We start from the raw sequence: 20809 nt of genomic DNA on the forward strand, positions 1-20809 counted from the left end.
TGAGGACTCTCCAAAGACCATCATCCTCATACCAAATTGTTTCAGTTTAAACCATGAGAAAGATATAACATTTATCAAAAAGTAAATACACAGTATGAAAGGTATATTCTATATTACAGAACACATTCTTAAGAGAAAAACAGAAGAAAAAAAATTTTTTAAGTAAGAAAAAAGAAATATTAAAAAATTAAAAAGAAATAAGGTATATTCTATATTAAAAAAAAACTTTATCTGCTGTATGGCCTCCTTAATTCTTATAAGAAATTCATTAGCACTGGACTCAATTTTAAGTATTGTCTTTTCATTATCATCTTTCATGGTATAAACATTGTTTTCACCTTATTTCTAGACATAATTGAGGCTCATCTGAAGTATTTTATTCTACATAAATATTTACATAAGTTCCTTTTCCTTATAAGAACTCATTTATTGTTTAGAGTAACCATGCATTCATAGTATATTCAATCACAAGTACATTAAGTAAATGGCACTGTTTTATCTGGCATTTAATGCCAGTGGTTACATCTAATTCTGTCCCCAACTTCAGGTGCTCCACATTGGAAAATTTGCTAACATGTACACAGTAGTTTATAAAGCAATTCCCTGATTTTAAGACTTGTTCTCCAGATATTTAAGTTAACTTGCATTTTATTTAAAAACAAAACAAAAACCACTGTCCTTGCAACATTGGAAGATTTCAAACTTCTTTTCTCTTTAGCTACACCCAATTTTGCACACGAACATTCCAAAGGCTAATTTTCCATTGAGGACATATGGAAAAAAAAATGAAACCAAAAGGATCTTCTTTGAAATCAGGCAATCAGAAAAAAATAAAGACCCCATAGTTCTTTCATACATTTCCATTCTACTCCAGTAATATATATACAGATGATATACATTATGTTAATGTACACTATTAATGATGTGCTGGCACAGTGACCATACGGACACAGCTATTCTGTTGAAACATTTTTACATTATCAAGTGGTAACTAATATCATAACTAATTAATATTTTTAAACATGTATCTAAAACCTAATGGAATAAAATTAGAATGCTAATAAACATTAAGTTCATATTAATATCTTAAGGAGCAAAGTATAACCTTTCACAGGAAATAACATATAGCAAAAACTAGAGGATGTATTAGGAAATAAAAATCATTATGCTATCAGTGGTGCTATTTTCTTGCTATAGTTAATGGTGTATTAACACTTCAATTATAAATGTATACTCTGAAGGGTTTATAATCAAGTAAGTTTTAAATGCATATTCTTGACTAAAAGTTAGGGTAGGTAATAGCAGAAGAGCAAGATCAGGATATGGTTCTACAACAAATTGAATAACATTAAATTTATTTCTTATCAAAAGAGGTTTACTGGTTTTGGATGCTTTTTTGCACTCAGAACAGATAGAAATGGCACTGTTTTTAAGAACCATTGTTACTCAGCTTTTAATAATTAAAAGCAATAAATGTAAAAGTATATCCCCCACCATGTACCTATACTCTTTTATCTAAGATTTCATGGTTCACAAGACCTCAAAGAAACAGCTCATTTTCAGGGATAGGCTCTAAAGTATCTCACTGTTGAAATATAAAGTACAGGGAATCAATATAAAGAAACAACTCCCTAATATGTACATAAATGTACACTGTCTAATCTAAGACCAAAAACTAAAAGAAAATTCTTATTTAATTGCCAAAAAAAGGCAACTGAAAAGCTACAACTGAAAGAATTCTGAGTTTAAGGCTAGTTTTTTGATGTTTCTAATAAGTTCCCCATTTCGTATATGCGGGAACAATATAAGGAATTAGCATAAACTCGTAAGACAAGTCACTGCACCTAAGCTAGTTTTATCTCAATTCTAAAATTAAAGTTAAATGGAAGGAAGGGAATAAATACAGGTGTAGAAGAAAGAGGAAAACTCCATTGAAAGGTGCTCAAAAGCAACCCCAAGGAGGAAAAAAAAATCAGATTAAACCTCCACTAAATTAGAGCAGAGAAGAAAGTTTAAATTTAGACTACCATATTAGCAGAAAAGTAACAGCAGCTTCTAACATTACTCTTTCAACAGCATGTACTGTTTTAGAGACAGTTTTAAATACTATTTTAAAAATGGCTCAATCACTAATTTTTCTTTTTTAAAAAATTATTTGTCTAGATTAACACAAGGTACAAAGGAAATAAACCTAAACTGGAAAAATGTCTAAGTGAGTCACATCAACTAATAGTGATAATCCCTACAGAGATATGCTTTTCTTCTTTAGAAAGTTAAAATCTTACTTAAAATCTTTGCAATCGGCATCCATTCCATTTGGCAAACCTCTGCCATTTATTTTAGAATCATCATCATCTCCTTGTTTAAGATCTCTGTTTTGGTCCTCCTCAAATGGAGAAGCCTTGCCTTTTTGATCTCCTTTCTCAGGTCCATCTGTTTCAGCATCTCTAGTGCCCTGAGGAAAAAGAATCTGTTTGATTCTGAATAGTTAATAGAAAACAAAACAAAACAAAAAAGGCACCATAAGGTGACCTAAAACTACACTACAGTTCATGTAAACAATAAAAGCATTGAATCTTATTTTAATTTTGTAGTCAAATAATTTATCAAAAGCCAAAAATTTGAGTACAAACTAGTGATTTATAACAGAAGGGCTAAGTCAACCTTAACTATAGCGGTGCTGAAAAAGCAGTTAACACCACAAACTAGATTAATATTCTATTTAGTTTAATGCATACACAACTTTGTTTAGTTATTTTTTCATCAAGCACTATACAGAGTAAGCAATTTTAATTTTGCAAATTATTTTTAAAAATTAATATGGCTTGATTTTTGTAACATGATTTAGATCATAAATATTTCTAATACTTCTATCATTCCATGTATTTCAAGAAGTGACCAAGTGAAGAAAACAAGAGCACAAATAGCTATACCATTTCCTTTAGCTCTAGGAAAGGGTGAGGGAGACAACCTGACTTAAAAATAAAATAAAACCAAATAACTATCAAGCAAATATTAAATATTTCTTTATTCAAAATACTTACAAAAGTTCCCTTCCTAAATCGAGAATCCAATTTATCAGCAGGAGAAGAACTTAATACATATTCTACCATGCTCACACCAAGGCCTCCACTTTCTGATCGCGGAGACAGTATTGCATTTACTTCACTGTTTCCATGAAAACCCTGTCCAGATCTTCTCTGTACCATAATAGGCTGGGACATTGAATGGTCTGTTTGGAAGAAAGGATATAATTACATATTTGTACATTTTATGAAACAAAATGTAGTTACACAATATACACAGTACAAAAAAATCAGCATATTGTTTTATTTTTAACGTTATTACTAATTTTTACAGAAAGTTCTTCATTCTGTTGAGACTCACTGGCTGGAGCACAACTCTTGAAAACACAGAAGGAAAGAGCCATTTGGTAATAAAAAGGTAAAAATCTTTGTAAAGAGCAAACTAAAAAGGTCAACGAAGGTAGAAACATTAACCTGAAGGCTCAGTTGCTTCCATCTTTTTGGTGACTGACAACATAATAATTCATAACAAAAACCTTCAGGGATAAAATCTAGAAGAATAAATATAATTTCTTCCAAACTGGCAGAAGCACTTCTCAAGCTCACAGTTATGGGCTGGAGAGATCAGAACACATGGCTTTAACGCTATAAACGTGAATGAATTTTGAAAAAAATCACTAATACTACAGAACTTAGGTCTGTCTAGCCACAGACTACCTATAATGAACTAATATAGGGGCACAATTTTATTAGCTATAGTAATTTTGAAAGGATGCTACTTTTGTTAAGCCAAATTACAATACTTCCATTTCACTATATCCTTTCATTCAATCATTCACTCATGCATGCATTTATATAGTTCAAATATTGATTTACTTTCTCGTATGTTAGGTATTGAGCTATGCAGAGAATCCAAGAACAAACAAGATGGTCTTTGCCCTCAAACAGACTATAGGTTTAATCAGAATAGAATACAAATGCTTCAATTTGTATTGATACCACAGGAACAGAAAGATGTGGGCATCAATCCCTAGCAGTCTTAGACTGACTACCAAAAAAGGTGATATTTAAGCTAAATATGAAACATAAAAAGTTAAAGTAAGCAAATTGGGGGTAATAGGAGTACAAGGAGACATTTCAGTTTACAGAAACTGGCTGGGCGTGGTGGCTCGTGCCTGTAATCCTAGCACTCTGGGAGGTGGAGGCGGGCGGATCGTTTGAGCTCAGGAGTTCCAGACCAGCCTGAGCAAGAGCGGAGACCCACATCTCTACCAAAAACAGAAAAAATTAGCCAGGCATGGTGGCGCATGCCTGTAGTCCCAGCTACTTGGGAGGCTGAGGCAGAAGGATCACTTGAGCCCAGGAGTTTGAGGTTGCTGTGAGCCTGGCTGACACCATGGCACTCCAGCCCAGGCAACAGAGTGAGACTCTGTCTCAAAAAACAAAGATGTGTTAAACTCGGTAATAAAAAAGAAAACTTATTGGTAAAATACATGTTGATATTCTATCTGTACACCTCTCAGATTTTATAAATCATAATCATTTAAAAACATAATCAGTAAAATAATATGCTTTCTTAAGAATGTAACTATGCTCTTTAATTTCTCAATAAATACTGCCATTTCTCCAAGTTATACTCCTTATACACCAGTAAATTTTCCCTTAACAATTTCTTAGACCTAAGTCTATTCCCAATACTTAAGGAAATCAAAAGCATTCAAAGACCTGCTCCCTTTCTGAGAGTTCTACATTATCAAGGCAGTTTACTTCCTCTCTGGGTGCAACAAATGTCTAAAGCTAGACTGAGCTGCAATTAGATAAATAAGCCACTGTCAATCTAACACAACTGAAAATTCCCATGATTAAATTAATCTGTCCTCTATTTTAATGGGAATTCAGAATTTCATAATCAGAGTTAATTAAAAACCAAAAACCAAAAAACTTCATAAAATGTTATAGTAACAAATACTTCTAAAATTAAGTGTACTAATCAAGTACAACAGATGTGCTACCAGACAGACAAGGGTTAATCGCCATAAGAAAATGTGCATTACGAAGATTTATAAAATCCTCAAAGACACTACAAATTTTCTCCTGATATTTTCTGAGGATGGGCAGGATTTGTTTAAAAAAGCATCAAGTATATTCATAATTCTCACACATATACCAGTAACTTACGAGAAGTTCCCCATGCAGTCTCTCTCCATTCATCATCCCCAAGAAATATGCCTTTTTGTCCATCTTTTGTTGAATCATCAGGTTCCCAAAACTTTTTGGTAGGCAAAAGCTATTTGGGGGAAGGGAAGGAAAAAAAAAATCAGTTAAATTTTATTCTAATTACAAAGAATTAATATACAAGGGATAGCAAACATGTTACTGATATGTATGTGTTAGTTTTTATAGCTAATGAAAATTCAGAGTGACCTATTTCTAAATTGTCTCATTAACAGTAAAATAACTTTTCACTTATTTTTATGTACTGGCTTTAATAATAATTCCAGACCTAAACATTAACCAAAGTCCACTTCTGACTTTTCTACATTTTTTCAAATATTTTATTATGCTATTCTCTCCATATATGAATTTATTCAAAAGGTTTATTAAATTTCTTCCTCAAGAACACATAATGTAATAAACACGTCCATACAAATGGTTACCATTTTTCTTCACTTCCAAGTTTTGTCCTTAAACCACCTCCTATCATATAGCTTCCAGGATAGAAAATATTTTTTCTTTCTTACTTCAGTTATTCAATGGAAGTGAACTTTACAACTCTTACTAGCTCCTGAATACCATCAATATGTAAATGCCATATCAAGAAACCATGGATAGTAGAAAATATGCACAGAAAAGGCCCACAATCTTTAGCAATCGCAAGGTGTTAGTTATGCTCTGTCCTATCTTGCAACATACATAGCACATAAAAATATGGTGATACAACCATTCACTGATTACTCAAAACATGTATTTGGGCAATTTTTAATAATTCTTTAATATTCATCCAGGTCTCTCCTTTCTACCATTCCTGTCCCCCAGAGGAGGAGGACTTAGGATATATGTGAGAAGAACAGATCAGGATATATTTGAATAGATCGGTTTTTGGAGACGTGCACTTAGCATTTTAAAGAAGCACTCATAAGATACTCATCCCTCTCAGCCCATAATTAGATGACCAGTCTTTCAGTGTTAACAATCCAACCTGTGTATACTTCTATTACTATACTTATCATACTAAATTACCTGTCTTTGCCTCTTTAAGGGCATAGTGACCTCATCTTTAGAGAGCTCACAAACATAAAAACTATAATAAAATGTAACTTAGCAACACCTAAATCACTAAATTGAGAGGTAAGATTATGTGTGCAAGAGATAAGATTAAGAAATAATCTCATTCTTTTGATGCAGCCTTGAGGAAAAGAAAAAGAAAAAAATATTAAAAATTAATGTGAAAAAAATTATAAAAAAAGAAATAAGATTGTGTGTAAGACATAGTAAAGCATGAACAAAGGCAAAAACTTGAAACAATGTATAGTGTATATAGAACAGGGTATCAGATGGGTATGAGATTATTAGACAATAATCTGCTCTAACGAAGATTGTGGTAAGTAAACTATAGCCTCCTCTGTTCCTTCAATTTTAAAAATCTCACCATAAGATTCATGTAAATATTAAAACAAAATATAAAGCTAATACTGCTGTTAAAGCATCATACTTGATGTATTTAAATAACTGAATGTTTATTCATAGTAAGACAGTTAATCCCTTAAAAATAAGCCATTTCAAGATGAAAATAATTCCTAAAAGAAGAAATGCTTTTATCTCATACTTCACAGAGAAAAATCTCAGTTTCAAAATAAGAGTAACAAGTAAGGAATCTAGAAGTTATAACTAATAGAAACATTTAATGAAGACACAGAAATGGCTAGAACAGGCTAATCTTCTGAGGTGATAGAAACAACAGAACTTTGAAGATACTATTCCAAAGTTTCTGGGATAAGATTCTGTGAGTGCCTTCATTGACAACTGCTTTAAAATGTAAATTGCATAACTGCTGGGGGGGGGGGAATCTGTCAACCACTTACCAAGCATGCTTACTTTGCCAAGCACTGTACTATAAGTAGTTTCCAAGCACAGAAAAACAATATAGTAGTTAAAATTAACACTTCTACCAAAGCCGTCACCAACATTCTAGAAACTGTTTTCTGCGGAGCATGGTGGCTCACGCCTGTCTTCCTAGCACTCTGGAAGATGTAGGCGGGCAGATCACTCATGATCAGGAGTTGGAAACCAGCCTGAGCAAGAGTGAGACTCCGTCTTTACTAAAAATAGAAATAAATTAATTGGCCAACTAACAATATATAGAAAAAAATTAGCCGGGCATGTTGGCGCATGCCTGTAGTCCCAGCTACTCGGGAGGCTGAGGCAGATCGATTGCTTGAGCCCAGGAGTTTGAGGTTGCTGTGAACTAGGTTGACATCACTCTAGCCTGGGCAACAGAGTGAGACTCTGACTCAAAAAAAAAAAAAGAAACTGTTATCTGTGACACGTTAGACACTGATTCAAATACTTTTAGAGAAACTACTAGCTGGTGACCAAGAACAGGCTAAAATGGACTAAATATAGGGCAAGGCAACAATTCAGGATAGAATAAAGAAGAAAAAGAAAAGGTTCAACAATGCACGAACAGCAATAAAAATAGAGGTTTGCCCCTGGAGACTGTTTTACTATAGCTATAGAAGAAATAGGGAAGTATATCACAGAAAACAAGGCTAAGAAATCTTACAAATCCACATAAACTATATTATATAATACCACTTCATATTAATTAGTTCCTTAATTCACAAAAGCTCTAAACCAAGATCAGGCAACTCAAGAGTTTCTTGACAACCTACTCTTCTATCCTTTTAACCTGGATATGACTAAGTGAATATACAATGTCCTTTCCTTCAAAAAGACCTATGACTTGCCCTCTCCATCTCCAAAGAAATCAATCAGCACCCTAGCATACTGCATCAAAAACCATCAATCAATGAAATTCCTGGTTCAGGCACTTACACAAGGTACACTTATACTTCAGATTTTCCTAATACAAATTAGGTAAAATCTCCAAACCAACTAAATTAACATAATCCAAAGACAAAAGAATTTAAAAGATAAATGTCGACATTATATTTTATTTTATTTTTTTTTTTTTTTGAGACAGAGTCTCACTTTGTTGCCCAGGCTAGAGTGAGTGCCGTGGCGTCAGCCTGGCTCACAGCAACCTCAATCTCCGGGGCTCAGCGATCCTACTGCCTCAGCCTCCCGAGTAGCTGGGACTACAGGCATGCGCCACCATGCCCGGCTAATTTTTTGTATATATATATTTTTTTTTAGTTGGTCAATTAATTTATTTCTATTTTTGGTAGAAACGGGGTCTCGCTCAGGCTGGTTTCAAACTCCTGACCTTGAGCAATCCGCCCGCCTCAGCCTCCCAAAGTGCTAGGATTACAGGCGTGAGCCACCACGCCCGGCTGACATTATATTTTAAATTAAGGCATTCATATAACTTATAATCCAAACTGGGACAGTTTGAGAAAGGGGGTGCTATTAGAATTATACTATAACACATAAATATCTGGACAGTCCTGGGCAAATCAGGATGTAAGGTTACTCTACTTATAATTGAAGTTTATAAAAAACAAGAATGCTAAAAACTAAGTTGTGTAGAAAACAAAAAATACAAGGTAATTTCCTATAAGCTAAGAATGGTGCTTTCCCAGGTTTTAATCTTTTTTGTTAATAAAAGATATTAACGCTTTTTATGTTTTCAACTCATACCACTTTCCCAAATCTTCTTCATTCCTAACATCCCTTAGTATCACCAGCAAACATTATTAAATGCTGTTACTTCCAACAGGAAGTAGTAGTACACAACAGTCAAGACACTCATGAGTTCAAACTACTGTTCAAGCACTATTGTGTGGCTCTGGGCCAATTTTTAACCTTTCTGAGCTCCAGTTTCCCCATCTGTAAAGGAAGGATGATAATAATAATAACATAAGTACTACCTAGCACAGCATCTAGCACATGGCAAACATGTAAATATGATGTACTTTCACTACCAAAAGTATGAATCCTTTATTATAAAACGTGAGTTTACACACTGGCTCACATTTAACTGGCTGGTTATTTCAAACTATTATTATTCACTACAAAGATTTTGTCTACAGCTATTTGCCCTTTATTTTACTTGAGTCAGTTTTGAATATTCCAGGGGGATGATGAAGCCCTATTACTTAAGGATAACACTGGCCTAACATAGTAACATTCCGCATAAGGAAACAGAGCCAGACGTTAAACTAAAGTTCCATGTACAACTGATAAATGGTAGCAATGGGATTTGAACCCATATATAATAATTCTAAGGCCCTTCTCTTTACACTTAACTATCACAGAAGGTAGTTCTTCTCAATCAGTTTAATTCATCAATATTTCTAAAATTGTCCAGTATCCACCAACAGGTATAATAAAAAAAATTTAAGATATTATCATGATATTCTTCCCATTATAGTAGGTAAAGTTTAAGACAGACTTGTTAAGATAGGGTTTATGTAGACAAACTATGATCAGCTATTTAAATACTATCTGAAATGGCAAGTTTCCATTCCAGTTATTCCTAACAGCTCAGGTCAAAACTAGGGCAGTTGGCTGGGTGGCAGTGGCTCACGCCCGTAATCCTAGCACTCTGGGAGGCAGAGGAGGGAGGACTGCTCGAGGTCAGGAGTCTGAAACCGGCCTGAGCAAGAGTGAGACACCACCCCCCCACCCCTCCCACCCCACCCCCATCTCTACTATAAACAGAAATAAATTAATTGGCCAACTAATATATATAGAAAAAATTAGCCAGGCATGGTGGTGCATGCCTATAGTCCCAGCTACTTGGGAGGATGAGGCAGCAGGATTGCTTGAGCCCAGGAGATTGAGGTTGCTGTGAGCTAGGCTGATGCCACGGCACTCACTCTAGCCCGGGCAACAAAGTGAGACTCTGTCTCAAAAAAAAAAAAAAAAAATAGAGCAGTTGAGAGAGGTGATTCACGCAAAAGGCTATTCTTATTATTATTTTTAAAGCAGTCAGTCTAACTCAAATGTCATAATACTAGTAAGAGATCTGAAAGAAAACAGAAGTCTCCTTACTCCTCTGTTTTACACTTCATCAGACCATGTGTAATCTTAGTGCATAAATTTTCTATAACATTTTCTTTAGTGTGTCAGAAAAGAAAAGAGGGCTGGGCCGGTGGCTCACACCTGTAATCCTAGCACTCTGGGAGGCCGAGGTGGGCGGATCACTCAAGGTCAGGAGTTCCAAACCAGTTCGAAACCAGCCTGAGCAAGAGCAAGACCCCAAGACGCCATTTCTAATAAAAATAGAAAGAAATTAATTGGCCAACTAAAAAATATATAGAAAAATTAGCCGGCATGGTGGCATATGCCTGTAGTCCCAGCTACTCAGGAGGCTGAGGCAGAAGGATCCCTTGAGCCCAGGAGTTTGAGGTTGCTGTGAGTTAGGCTGAACCCACTGCACTCTAGCCCAGGGCAACACAGTGAGACTCTGTCTCAAAAAAAAAAAGAAAAAGAGAAAGAAAAGAAAAAAGGGTACATTGTTTATCATACTATCCTATAAAAATACTCTCAAAATAAAACACATTAAATCAGGGATTTAAAGTTAAACTGTGTGTGCTCCTAAAGAATTTCAGGCAGAATCTTCTTTCCTATTATTTAAAAAATAAACAGGAACCCAGTTATATATACCTCAACAATCTAAAGAAGATAAAAGGGTTGTGCCTCTGCAGTGTATCTGATTAAAACACTATACTAACGAAGCTGAGTTCAATCTCCTACGGATTAAGCTTTGCTCTTTAAGCCACATGACATAATGCTGCCAGTAGGTCTTGACAAAAAATATGCTATTAGGGAAAAAACAGAAAGGGTGAATTTATGAATAGATGAATACAAATCTGTCCTTATTTCTGGATGAACAGCCAGAAGAGACTGCCCTTCTGATGATGGTTCAGTAAAGCCACCATAATCTACAAAACATAGTACATTTGAAATTAGTCCTTTATATAAATACAATGCTTTGTACACTAGAGATTTACAACACTTAAGACACAATAAGCAAAAACTATTTTTTTACAGAAAATCAAGAATAGGGCAATCTATTTTAAAAAAAGTTTGCATTAAAAAAAACCAAACATTTTTAGAAAACTCAAGAGCCAGAAATCTCAAGCCTTTTTTAAATTTATTCCAATGAAAGAATTCTGGGATAAAACAAAAACCAAAACCTCACCTGTCAGGAAAGGAGGAGAAGACTGGTGAGAGAGAGACAGGCAAAGAAGGAAATCCCAGAAGGTTCCCTGCTGCCTGTGAGATGAGGAAAGATAGAAAGGCTTGTGGGAGAGAGAACCCAGAGACAGAAATCTGAGTAGGTTTCTTAGCTATCTCTTAGATTTAACAGTATTAGTTGGTAAACTGTTAAGAAAAAAACTTAATTAGTGAAAACAACTTATTTAAAAATAAATTTTTACTGGATGAAGGTCAGGTACACTGACCTGCTGCTATCCACCAAGTAGTCTAAATTCTAGTCACTTTTACTCTGTATCTGACATGTCCATTAAGAAAGCCTGGAGTTAAGCTATTTCATTTAACATACTATTTAACCTAGCTCCTCTTTATCAAAAACCTCAGATACTCTTTCTCCACCCCCAAATAACTAAACTCTTTCAACTACGTTTCTGGTCATGACATTTTTTAAAAGACATCCTTTGGATTTATCAAATATTATTTAGAAAGGGAAAAAAATCAGACAATTTATAAACATATACAGAATATACATCTAAGAAGTATAAAGTATACGGAGTCTAACTAGAATTAATGTAGGAGTGTAACTCTACTTGCTCTTAAAAGAATCAACAAGTTCAGACTAGAAAGCTGAAACACTTTTCAAATCTGCTTTTAAGATATGTTATTCTGCTTTCTAAAGACCAAAGACAACAGGTGGCAGGGAAAGAACAAAAGCCCTTTTCAACTGCCTTTTTATTCCCCCACAGCATAAATAATGCCTAAGCAAACACTGCACTGTAATGAAGCTACATTTTTTTTACAAAAAATTACTCCTTCTCTCAAATTTTTCTTGGGGCCCAGAATTTTACCTTATGCACTGAACTAACAAGTTTATTTTGGCAATACTTAAGCTTAAGCACCTTAACTCACCCTTAAATCAGTCCTCTGAAAATGACAAACTCTTTGGAAAACGCTGTTCTGAAGAAGGGGAGGGTTAGCTAGCTGCAGGGTGCCCTCTTGTGGCCCAAAGGAGTGACTGGACTCTTTTTCTGCATCTGAAGAGCACAGCATTGGATGGAGTGAGTCTCATGAAGGTCTCTAATCTACCAAAGTAAAATAATCTCCAGGAGCAAGCAGTTAATTACACGTCTTATGTCTGTTCACTGTTATTTTCTATTATCAAAGTCTATGTTAGTAGTATAGAACATGGCAAAATATAGATGTGACCACAAGAGTTTTCATAAAGTTCTCTAAATATTCATTAGCTAATAAGGGAAACTAAGTATTTTTGATGCCTTGAAATATGTAATGGTGAGATTAAATTGGGTACCCCAAAGAAAATCATAGATTAACAGGAATGATAAAATCCATTCAAACAGGTGAAGTACCTAACTGTGCTAGGCATTCAAAGCTAGCAATTTACAGGGGAGACAAATATAAAACAAACTATAAGCAGCAATATAATAAATAAAGAACTAGGAGAAGTCAAATGACCTGATTCATTCTACTGAAGATAGTAATGAGACAACAGATATGTCTTTTCAGTAGAGTCTTGTAGAGAATTAGAAGTTTATTAACCAAACAGTTTTGGGTGAACAAGAGATTTTTTAGAGGGAGAATAGTGAGCAATCAAGTGTGGCCAAAGCAAACACAACATACATATATAAAACAACAGAACAAGGATAAAGGAAGTGGTTTTCTTCTGAGCAAAGCTAATTATAGTTCATTATCAAAATATAAGGCATTATCTAACCAACTCAATCAAATCACTTAGACACAAATAATCATACTAAAAATTACCTACTGCTAAAAGTTAAAAAAAAAAAGCTAAAATTCCAACTAAAGAATTGTATATTCTGAGATTTAAAAATCTCCCATTTAGTTTGAAGCATATAACCACTATTTCAATAAGATTTACTTTTAAAACTGTTTCAATGGCTCAAAATAATTAAAGTGAGATATAAATTCTTAGTTTCATACATACTTACCTCTCCCATTCCCCGAGATTCTAATGCAAGAGCTTGAAAATCATGATTCATTTCATCCACAGATCAAACCTGTTGAGTAACAAAAACAAAAGTTAGCAGAAATGTTTAAACAGACTGCATCAACTATTTTTTTTTTTTTTTTTGAGACAGAGTCTCGCTTTATTGCGCAGGCTAGAGTGAGTGCCGTGGCATCAGCCTAGCTCACAGCAACCTCAAACTCCTGGGCTCAAGCAATCCTGCTGCCTCAGCCTCCCGACTAGCTGGGACTACAGGCATGTGCCACCATGCCCGGCTAATTTTTTCTATATATATATTAGTTGGCCAATTAATTTCTTTCTATTTATGGTAGAGACGGGGTCTTGCTCTTGCTCAGGCTGGTTTCGAACTCCTGACCTCGAGTAATCCGCCCACCTCGGCCTCCCAGAGTGCTAGGATTACAGGCGTCAGCCACCGCGCCCGGCCTGCATCAACTATTTTTATACTATACTGCTGTTATTACTAATATTAGCATGACACGAAGAACCGATCTCTCTATGAAAACAGGTTTTTCCAAATAGAGTACACAATGGCAATCTACCAGTAGATACAATTTCCCATTTTCTCGAGGTATGGCAACTTTGGGGACACCCTGTACATTAAAACTTGTGGAAAAACATGAAGTCAAGGGTTCTTAAGCGAAAGAACAGATGGAAAGTGAAGAAGCAAACTCAGCACTATGCAGAAGTTATGTGCTGTCTAAAAAATAAAAAAATAAAAAAATAAAAAAAATAAAAAAAAAATAAAAACTCAGCACTAAAAGAGTTATATTTTTATGTTGTATTTCCCATTATAAAGTTATTTTGCATTGCTAATTCCTTAAGAGTTTTCAAGATTTCATTATTTATACAATGATAAAAAGTCTACCTGTGAAATGATAAAAGAAAAAAAATCAACTGTGAATATTTAGCAAATACATTCTATCAATAAAATGGCGATCCAATTCTACCTGAAAGCAACATTTACTTTACTTAAGCTGCTTTGAGAATACAGTATTCATAGTACAATATTTAGCAATCTCCCATTTGTATCACAAATCTCTCTCCTCTTTAAAATTCCCAATTATCTCCTTCAATTCCCCGATGTGCCATAGGAAATTTCAAATTTACTTTCTTCATCCTTACTTCTAACTTTGTTTTCTTCTTATACCCAATACCCAATCCCTTACCAAGTCCTGTTAAATCACTTAAACTGATCCATTCTCTAGCTGTCTGGTTGTTCAAACCACCATCACTTCCCTCCCTTTCCCTTTCCTTTCTTTTTTTTTTTTTATTAACAGTCCAACTTAACCCTTGTAAATCCTTTTCATTCATTCATTCATTCATTCATTCATTTTAGACAGATTCTCACTCTACTGCCCTGGCTAGAGTGCCGTGCATGGCATCTGCCTAGCTCACAGCAACCTCAAACTCCTGGGCTCAAGCAATCCTACTGCCTCAGCCTCCTGAGTAGCTGGGACTACAGGCATGCCCCACCATGCCTGGCTAATTTTTTCCATTTTTGGAAGAGACAGGGTTTCGCTCTTGTTCAGGCTGGTCTCGAACTCCTGAGCTCAAACGATCTACACACCTCCGTCTCCCAGACTGCTAGGATTACAGGCATGAGCCACCGCGCTTGGCCCACCATCACCTCTGAACTTTAACAGTGCAGTCTTCTTCCTATCTCCCCACTTTACGATCTAATCTCCAAAGTGTAGTCATTTTTCACCTGTACTCTGATCATGGGACTCCCATATTTTAATCCTTCCCTTAAAGATAAGGCTCAAACTCCTCAATGAAGCTTACTAATGTGGTTTACAAAGGGAGAGAACTGAACTCAAATTATAGTTGTGGCTCTTAGTAGTTCTGTAACTGGACAAGTAACCTAAATTGTTTTTTCTCAATTTCCTCATGTGAGGGTAGTAACAACAGTAATGGCCACATGGACTTGCAGGGAACACTGAATTCAGTAACAAAACACTAAAACAGTGGCTGAAACATAAGCACTCAAAAGTCAGCTATTACAAAGCTCTATATAGGCCAGGTATGGTAGCTCACACATGTAATCCCAGCAATCTGGGAGACCCAGCAAGATTACTTGAAGCCAGGAGTTTGAGGCCAGCTGGTGCAACATAGCGAGATCCCATCTCACTAGGATGCAAAAAATTTTTTAAAATATCTGGGTTTGGTGGTACATACCTATAGTCCCAACTACTCAGAAGGCTGAGGCAGGAGGATTACTTGAGCCCAGGAGTTCAAGGGTACAGTGAACTATGATCACACTGCACTCCAGGCCTGGGAAACAGACTAACACCCTGTCTGTGGAAAAACAAAAACAAAACCAAAACAAACACCTCTTCTTCAATCTTTCTATCAAATGGTGCTGGGACAATATGTTCACCGCAAAACAACGAACCTCACTCAATACATACCTCACACCTTAATATAAAAATTAACTCAAAATTGATCATATACCTAAATATAAAACCTATTATAAAACTTCTAGAAAAACACAGGAGAAGTTTGTGTGACCTTGTGTCTGGCCCAGAGTTTTCAGATCAACATCAAAAGAAAAACTGATAAATTAGATTTCATCAAAATTAGAAACATGCTCTACAAAAGACACTATTAAGAAAATGAAAAGCCAAGCCACAGACTAGGAAAAAAACATTTACAAAGCACATATCTGGTAAAGAACTTGTATCTAGAATATAGAAGGAACTCTCTTAAAAAATATATAGAAAAAAAGAGAAAACTAAATCAAAAAATGGGCAAAAGATCTGAACTGATACATCAAAGTAGACATGGATAGCAAATAAATCATTTTTTTCTCTTACTAACTTGCTAGAAAAGATGAATTCATTAACAGCTACCAAAAAGTGAACATTTCATTCATCCTTCCATTAATTCAGGAAAGTTCTATTGGGCATCTTCAATGTGTAAAACTTTGTAGAGAAAAATGATTTAAAATATGGTCACTGTTCTCAAGCAATTTAAATGAGTCTTTTATGTTTCCTAGGAACGAATTGGGGAATATCTCCTATTACACCAAACCCTCCTGCAGATAACTATCAAATCCAGAGAAAATATAAAAATTACTTGAGGGCAATGCAAAACAACTAAAAACCTGAAGCTGGAAGATAGTCTACAGTTTAAAAAAAAAAAAAAAAGGAAGAGGAGAGTGGAGGGGTGAAAGGGGAAAGGAAGGATGAAAGAATGAATGAACTGGCACATAGTAAGATTATTTTAATAGGTTTTTTTTTTTTTTTTTGGCTGAGGACAGGACTGGATGTAGAAGTAGGGCCCTAAAATTCCTATAGAGAATTTCTTTTTTTTGAGACACAGTCTTGCTTTGTTGCTGGCGCTAGAGTGCCCTGGCGTCCACCTACCTCAACACAACCCCAAACTCCTGGCCTCAGCCTCCCCAGTTGCTGGGACTACAGGCATGTGCCCCATGCCTGGCTAATTTTTTCTATCTTTAGTAGAGATGGGGTCTGGCACTTGCTCAGGCTGGTCTCGAACTCCTGATCTTGAGCGATCCGCTCATCTCGGCCTCCCAGAGTGCTAGGACTACAGGCATGAGCCACCATGCCCAGCTAGAGAATAATGTTAATAATGAAAGGACAGGCTGGGCGCGGTGTCTCAAGCTTGTAATCCTAGCACTCTGGGAGGTCAAGGTGGGTGGATTGCTCAAGGTCAGGAGTTGGAAACCAGCTTGAGCAAGAGCGAGACCCCATCTCTACTATAAATACAAAGAAATTAACTGGCCAACTAATATATATAGAAAAAACTAGCCAGGCATGGTGGCACATGCTTGTAGTCCCAGCTACTCGGGAGGCTGAAACAGAAGGACTGCTTGAGCCTACGAGTTTGAGGTTGCTGTGAGCTAGGTTGATGACACGCCACTCACTCTAGCCTGGGCAACAAAGTGAGAATCTGTCTCAAAAAAAAAAAAAAAGAAAAGAAAAGACAGTGTGGGGCAACCAGAGCTGCTGAAAAGCAAGAAGGGAAATCCTGGAAAGGACATAACAAAATCCTGTGTATAAATTATGCCAGAATTTTTAGATGACCCCTTAACTGAACACATGTGTGACAGACTCCAAGAAGCCCAATTAAGGCTTGAAAAATTAAGCAGAAATTTCTGCTGCTGACCACCACAGAAGGCACAGGAAGGTGCAGTTTAAGTCCTATCAAATCAAATTAAAACCAACATTGTCCAAAAGAATGTAAGAGAATCTACAAAGTATTTTCTATGTATCAATCATAAAGTTTGGAATGTAATCCATAATTACTATACATGAGAAAAAAGAAAAATGTGAACTAAAGGGAAAACTCAATTAATAAAAAAGACCCCAAGATGACCCAGGTTAGAATTAGTAGCCAAGGATCTTAAAACAACTATCAAAACTGTGCTCAAAGATGAAAGGAAAAACATGCTAAGGAATGAACAAACACAAAATTTCAGCAGAGAAATTAATAAAAGAAACCAAATAGTAATAACCAAACTGGAAAATATATTAACTCATTAACTACCATGTGAGTTGTATTTATTAAAAACTCACACTACCTAGCACTCTGGGAGGCTGAGGTGGGAGGATTGCTCCAGGTCAGGAGTTTGAAACCGGCCTGAGCAAGAATGAGACCCCGTCTCTACTATAAATAGAAAGAAATTAATTGGCCAACTAATACATATAGAAAAATGAGAGAGAGAGAGAGAGAGAGAGAGAGAGAGAGAGAGAGAGAGAGAGAGAGAGAGAGAGAGAGAGAGAGAGAGAGAGAGAAATGTTACATGTTGTTTTGAAAGAAAACTCATTGGCACCAAAGCTTTGGGAGTTGGCAAACTGACTGGTGAGCGATGACCATGGTAGGTAAAACCAGTCTTAGAGCCACAGCAGGTTGTTTCTACCTAAGACTAGGTAAAACTGGTATTAGTGGTTATAGCAGGCCATTTCAGCAGCTGGACTTGTAGAAAACTTAATTTTTGGAGCAGGTGTTATATGCCCCAAGCACTTTTTTCCCCTCTGGCCCCTCGATTCTGATTTATACTCGGGTATAAGAATGACTCAATTTATACAATTAACTTTCATAGGGACAATATCAAACAGTATACTTAGTTGTTACTGGAGATCCAGAAGGAAAGGAGAGACGAGGGTGGAAAAAATATGTGAACTATGGCCAGATTTCTCCAAATCTAGTCAGAACCAAATTTACAAATTCAGGAAGCTTAATGAACCCCAGGCAAGAAAAATAAGAAAAAAATCCCACAACTACACACATAATAAAAAAAAAACTGAAAACCAAAGATATAGAGAAAATCCTAAAGGTAGCCATAATAAAAGTACTACACAAAGATGAACAATGATATTTGAATGTCAGCTAGTCAGAAATAACGGGGGACAAAATATAAAGGACTAGACTTTAAAGTCTGAAAGGAGAAAATATTGCCAGCCCAGAATTTTATATCTGGTAAAAATATTCTTTTAGAATAAAGGGGTCAAGACTGCTATTGTAAAGTATTTATGGTCTTTTGTCTGTTTCCAGACAAAAAGCTCTTAAAACCCCTGGAATTTCTAGAACGATGAGTGTCTTTTGTATGCTCATGAGCTATTGCCTGGGGGCCCCTAGATAGCCCCAGGATGAGGGCTGGATGCCAGGGGAACCAATCTTTTGATTAGAGGGTTGGATTTTTCAATCCTTTCCACCCATCCCCTCCAGGGAAGTAGGAAGGGGTGAAGGTTCAGTTGATCACCAATAGCCAACAATTTTAATGCCTATGTAATAAAGTTTTAATAAAACCCCAAAAGAATAGAGTTCTAGTTCTGAGAGTTCCACTTGTGGAGGTTCCTGGAGGGGTGGTGCATACAGGAGGCAGGGAAACTCTATGCCCCACTTTCCCATAGGCTGCCCTATCCATCTCTTCCATCTGACTGTTCATCTGTATCCTTTATAATAAGTGTGTAAATATAAGTAATACATTTCCCTGAGTTCTGTTCAAGCAAATTAAATAAACATAAGGAGAGGATCATGGGAATCCCAATTTATAGCTGGCTGGAAGTATAGGCAACAACCTACAATTTGCAACTGGAATCTGAGGTGGAAGGCAGGAGTATTATGGGACTGAGCCCTCAATCTATGGCATCTGATGCTCTCCCCAGGTAGAGTATCAGAATCGAGTTACAAGACACCCAGCTGATGTCCACTGGGGAATTTGCTGCAGAACCAATTGCTTGTATGATACTTCCCTACATCTGGGGTCACACAGCGTTCTGTGTTGTGAGAGTATAGTGGTAGAAACTGAGTTTTTTTCCTATAGCCTTACATTTGGTGTGCGATTTGCCAGTACAGCCCTGGCTCACAGAAACATGTGGTTTGGGAGGAGAAAGGATAGGGGATGAGAAATTTTGATTCCTGGGTAGCCAAGTGGTCACCCATGGTATACAATAGCAGCTGTGCTGCACTCCGTTACTAAAGGTAAAAGTTACCAATAGAACTTAAAGATAGATCCAACTCCCAGAAAGTTGGTTCACTGGATCCACGAGAAAATGAACACTCATAAAATAGTGAAATATTCAATCCCTAGGTTACTGTTATCTCTAACCGAAAATGAAAAGATCAGACCTTTACTAAACTCAGATGTCAGTGGGTCTGAGCTTTGGCCATTATCCTCAAAGCTGACCTCCAAAAGAAAAATTATGCAGGGACAACAGAAATCTGTCTGAGACCTATGATTACCAAGAAGGCAGTGAATGTGGGGGAAGGACAAAACCAAGAAACTGCTGAAACCAGAACATATAAAGGAATTGTTTCATTCTTTAGACCACTATCAGCAGCTTCCTGAGGAGCTTTTACTAAAATTTAGGATTCTGAGAAACAAATTTAGGAACAGTATCTTCAGTTTCAAATGCTACAGAACAGAAGAGCATGTTTGACTTGAGGCAGGACTCAGAGCTCACTGTGGAACAATCACGGATGTGATCCAGATACACAGGTGGTTATCTTCAAGGGAATAGCTAGTCTGGTAGACTGAACGTATGAAAACCCCTATAAGGTCTATTTACCCTGAGAAGGTAGATTTCCCAACTCTTACCTATAAAGGATATAACACATAATTCCAAAATATAGTATTATGTAGTTATGAAAACCATATAGGTATGCAATTAAGAAAATGCTTATATAGGCCAGGCATGGTGGCTCACGCCTGTAACCCTAGCACTCTGGGAGGCCAAGGTGGGAGGAGCACTTGAGTTCAGGAATTTGAGACAGCCTGAGTAAGAAAGAGACCTCTGTCTCTACTAAAAAAACAAAAAAACAAAAAAAACAAACCAGAAAAAATTAGCTGGGCAACTAAAAATAGAAAATATTAGCCAGGTGTGATGGCAGGTGCCTATAGTCCCAGCTACTCAGGAGGCTGAGGCAGGAGGACTGTATGAACCCAGGAGCTTGAAGCTGCTGTGACCTA

General features: G+C 36.3%; 1 protein-coding gene across 13 annotated transcripts in view; it reads right to left on the reverse strand.

Moving 5' to 3' along the window:
• PUM2 (pumilio RNA binding family member 2) overlaps positions 1-20809 on the reverse strand; it is a 97204-nt gene that overhangs the window by 61323 nt on the left and 15072 nt on the right. For 9 of the 13 annotated variants that reach the window (XM_076000571.1, XM_076000570.1, XM_076000569.1 and 6 more), the window contains 4 exons: positions 13337-13405; positions 5205-5313; positions 3045-3232; positions 2286-2455 (listed from right to left, as the gene is read on the reverse strand). In XM_076000571.1, coding sequence (XP_075856686.1) covers positions 2286-2455; positions 3045-3232; positions 5205-5313; positions 13337-13387 — 518 coding nt within the window. In that variant the 5' untranslated portion in view covers positions 13388-13405. Of the gene's footprint in view, positions 1-2285; positions 2456-3044; positions 3233-5204; positions 5314-11355; positions 11430-12278; positions 12404-13336; positions 13406-20809 lie in introns of those variants that run through there. The other 4 variants (XM_012787722.3, XM_076000572.1, XM_076000573.1 and 1 more) reach the window with 4 other exon arrangements.

This window comes from Microcebus murinus, chromosome 3 (genome assembly GCF_040939455.1).
Source record: "Microcebus murinus isolate Inina chromosome 3, M.murinus_Inina_mat1.0, whole genome shotgun sequence".
NCBI lineage: Eukaryota > Metazoa > Chordata > Mammalia > Primates > Cheirogaleidae > Microcebus > Microcebus murinus.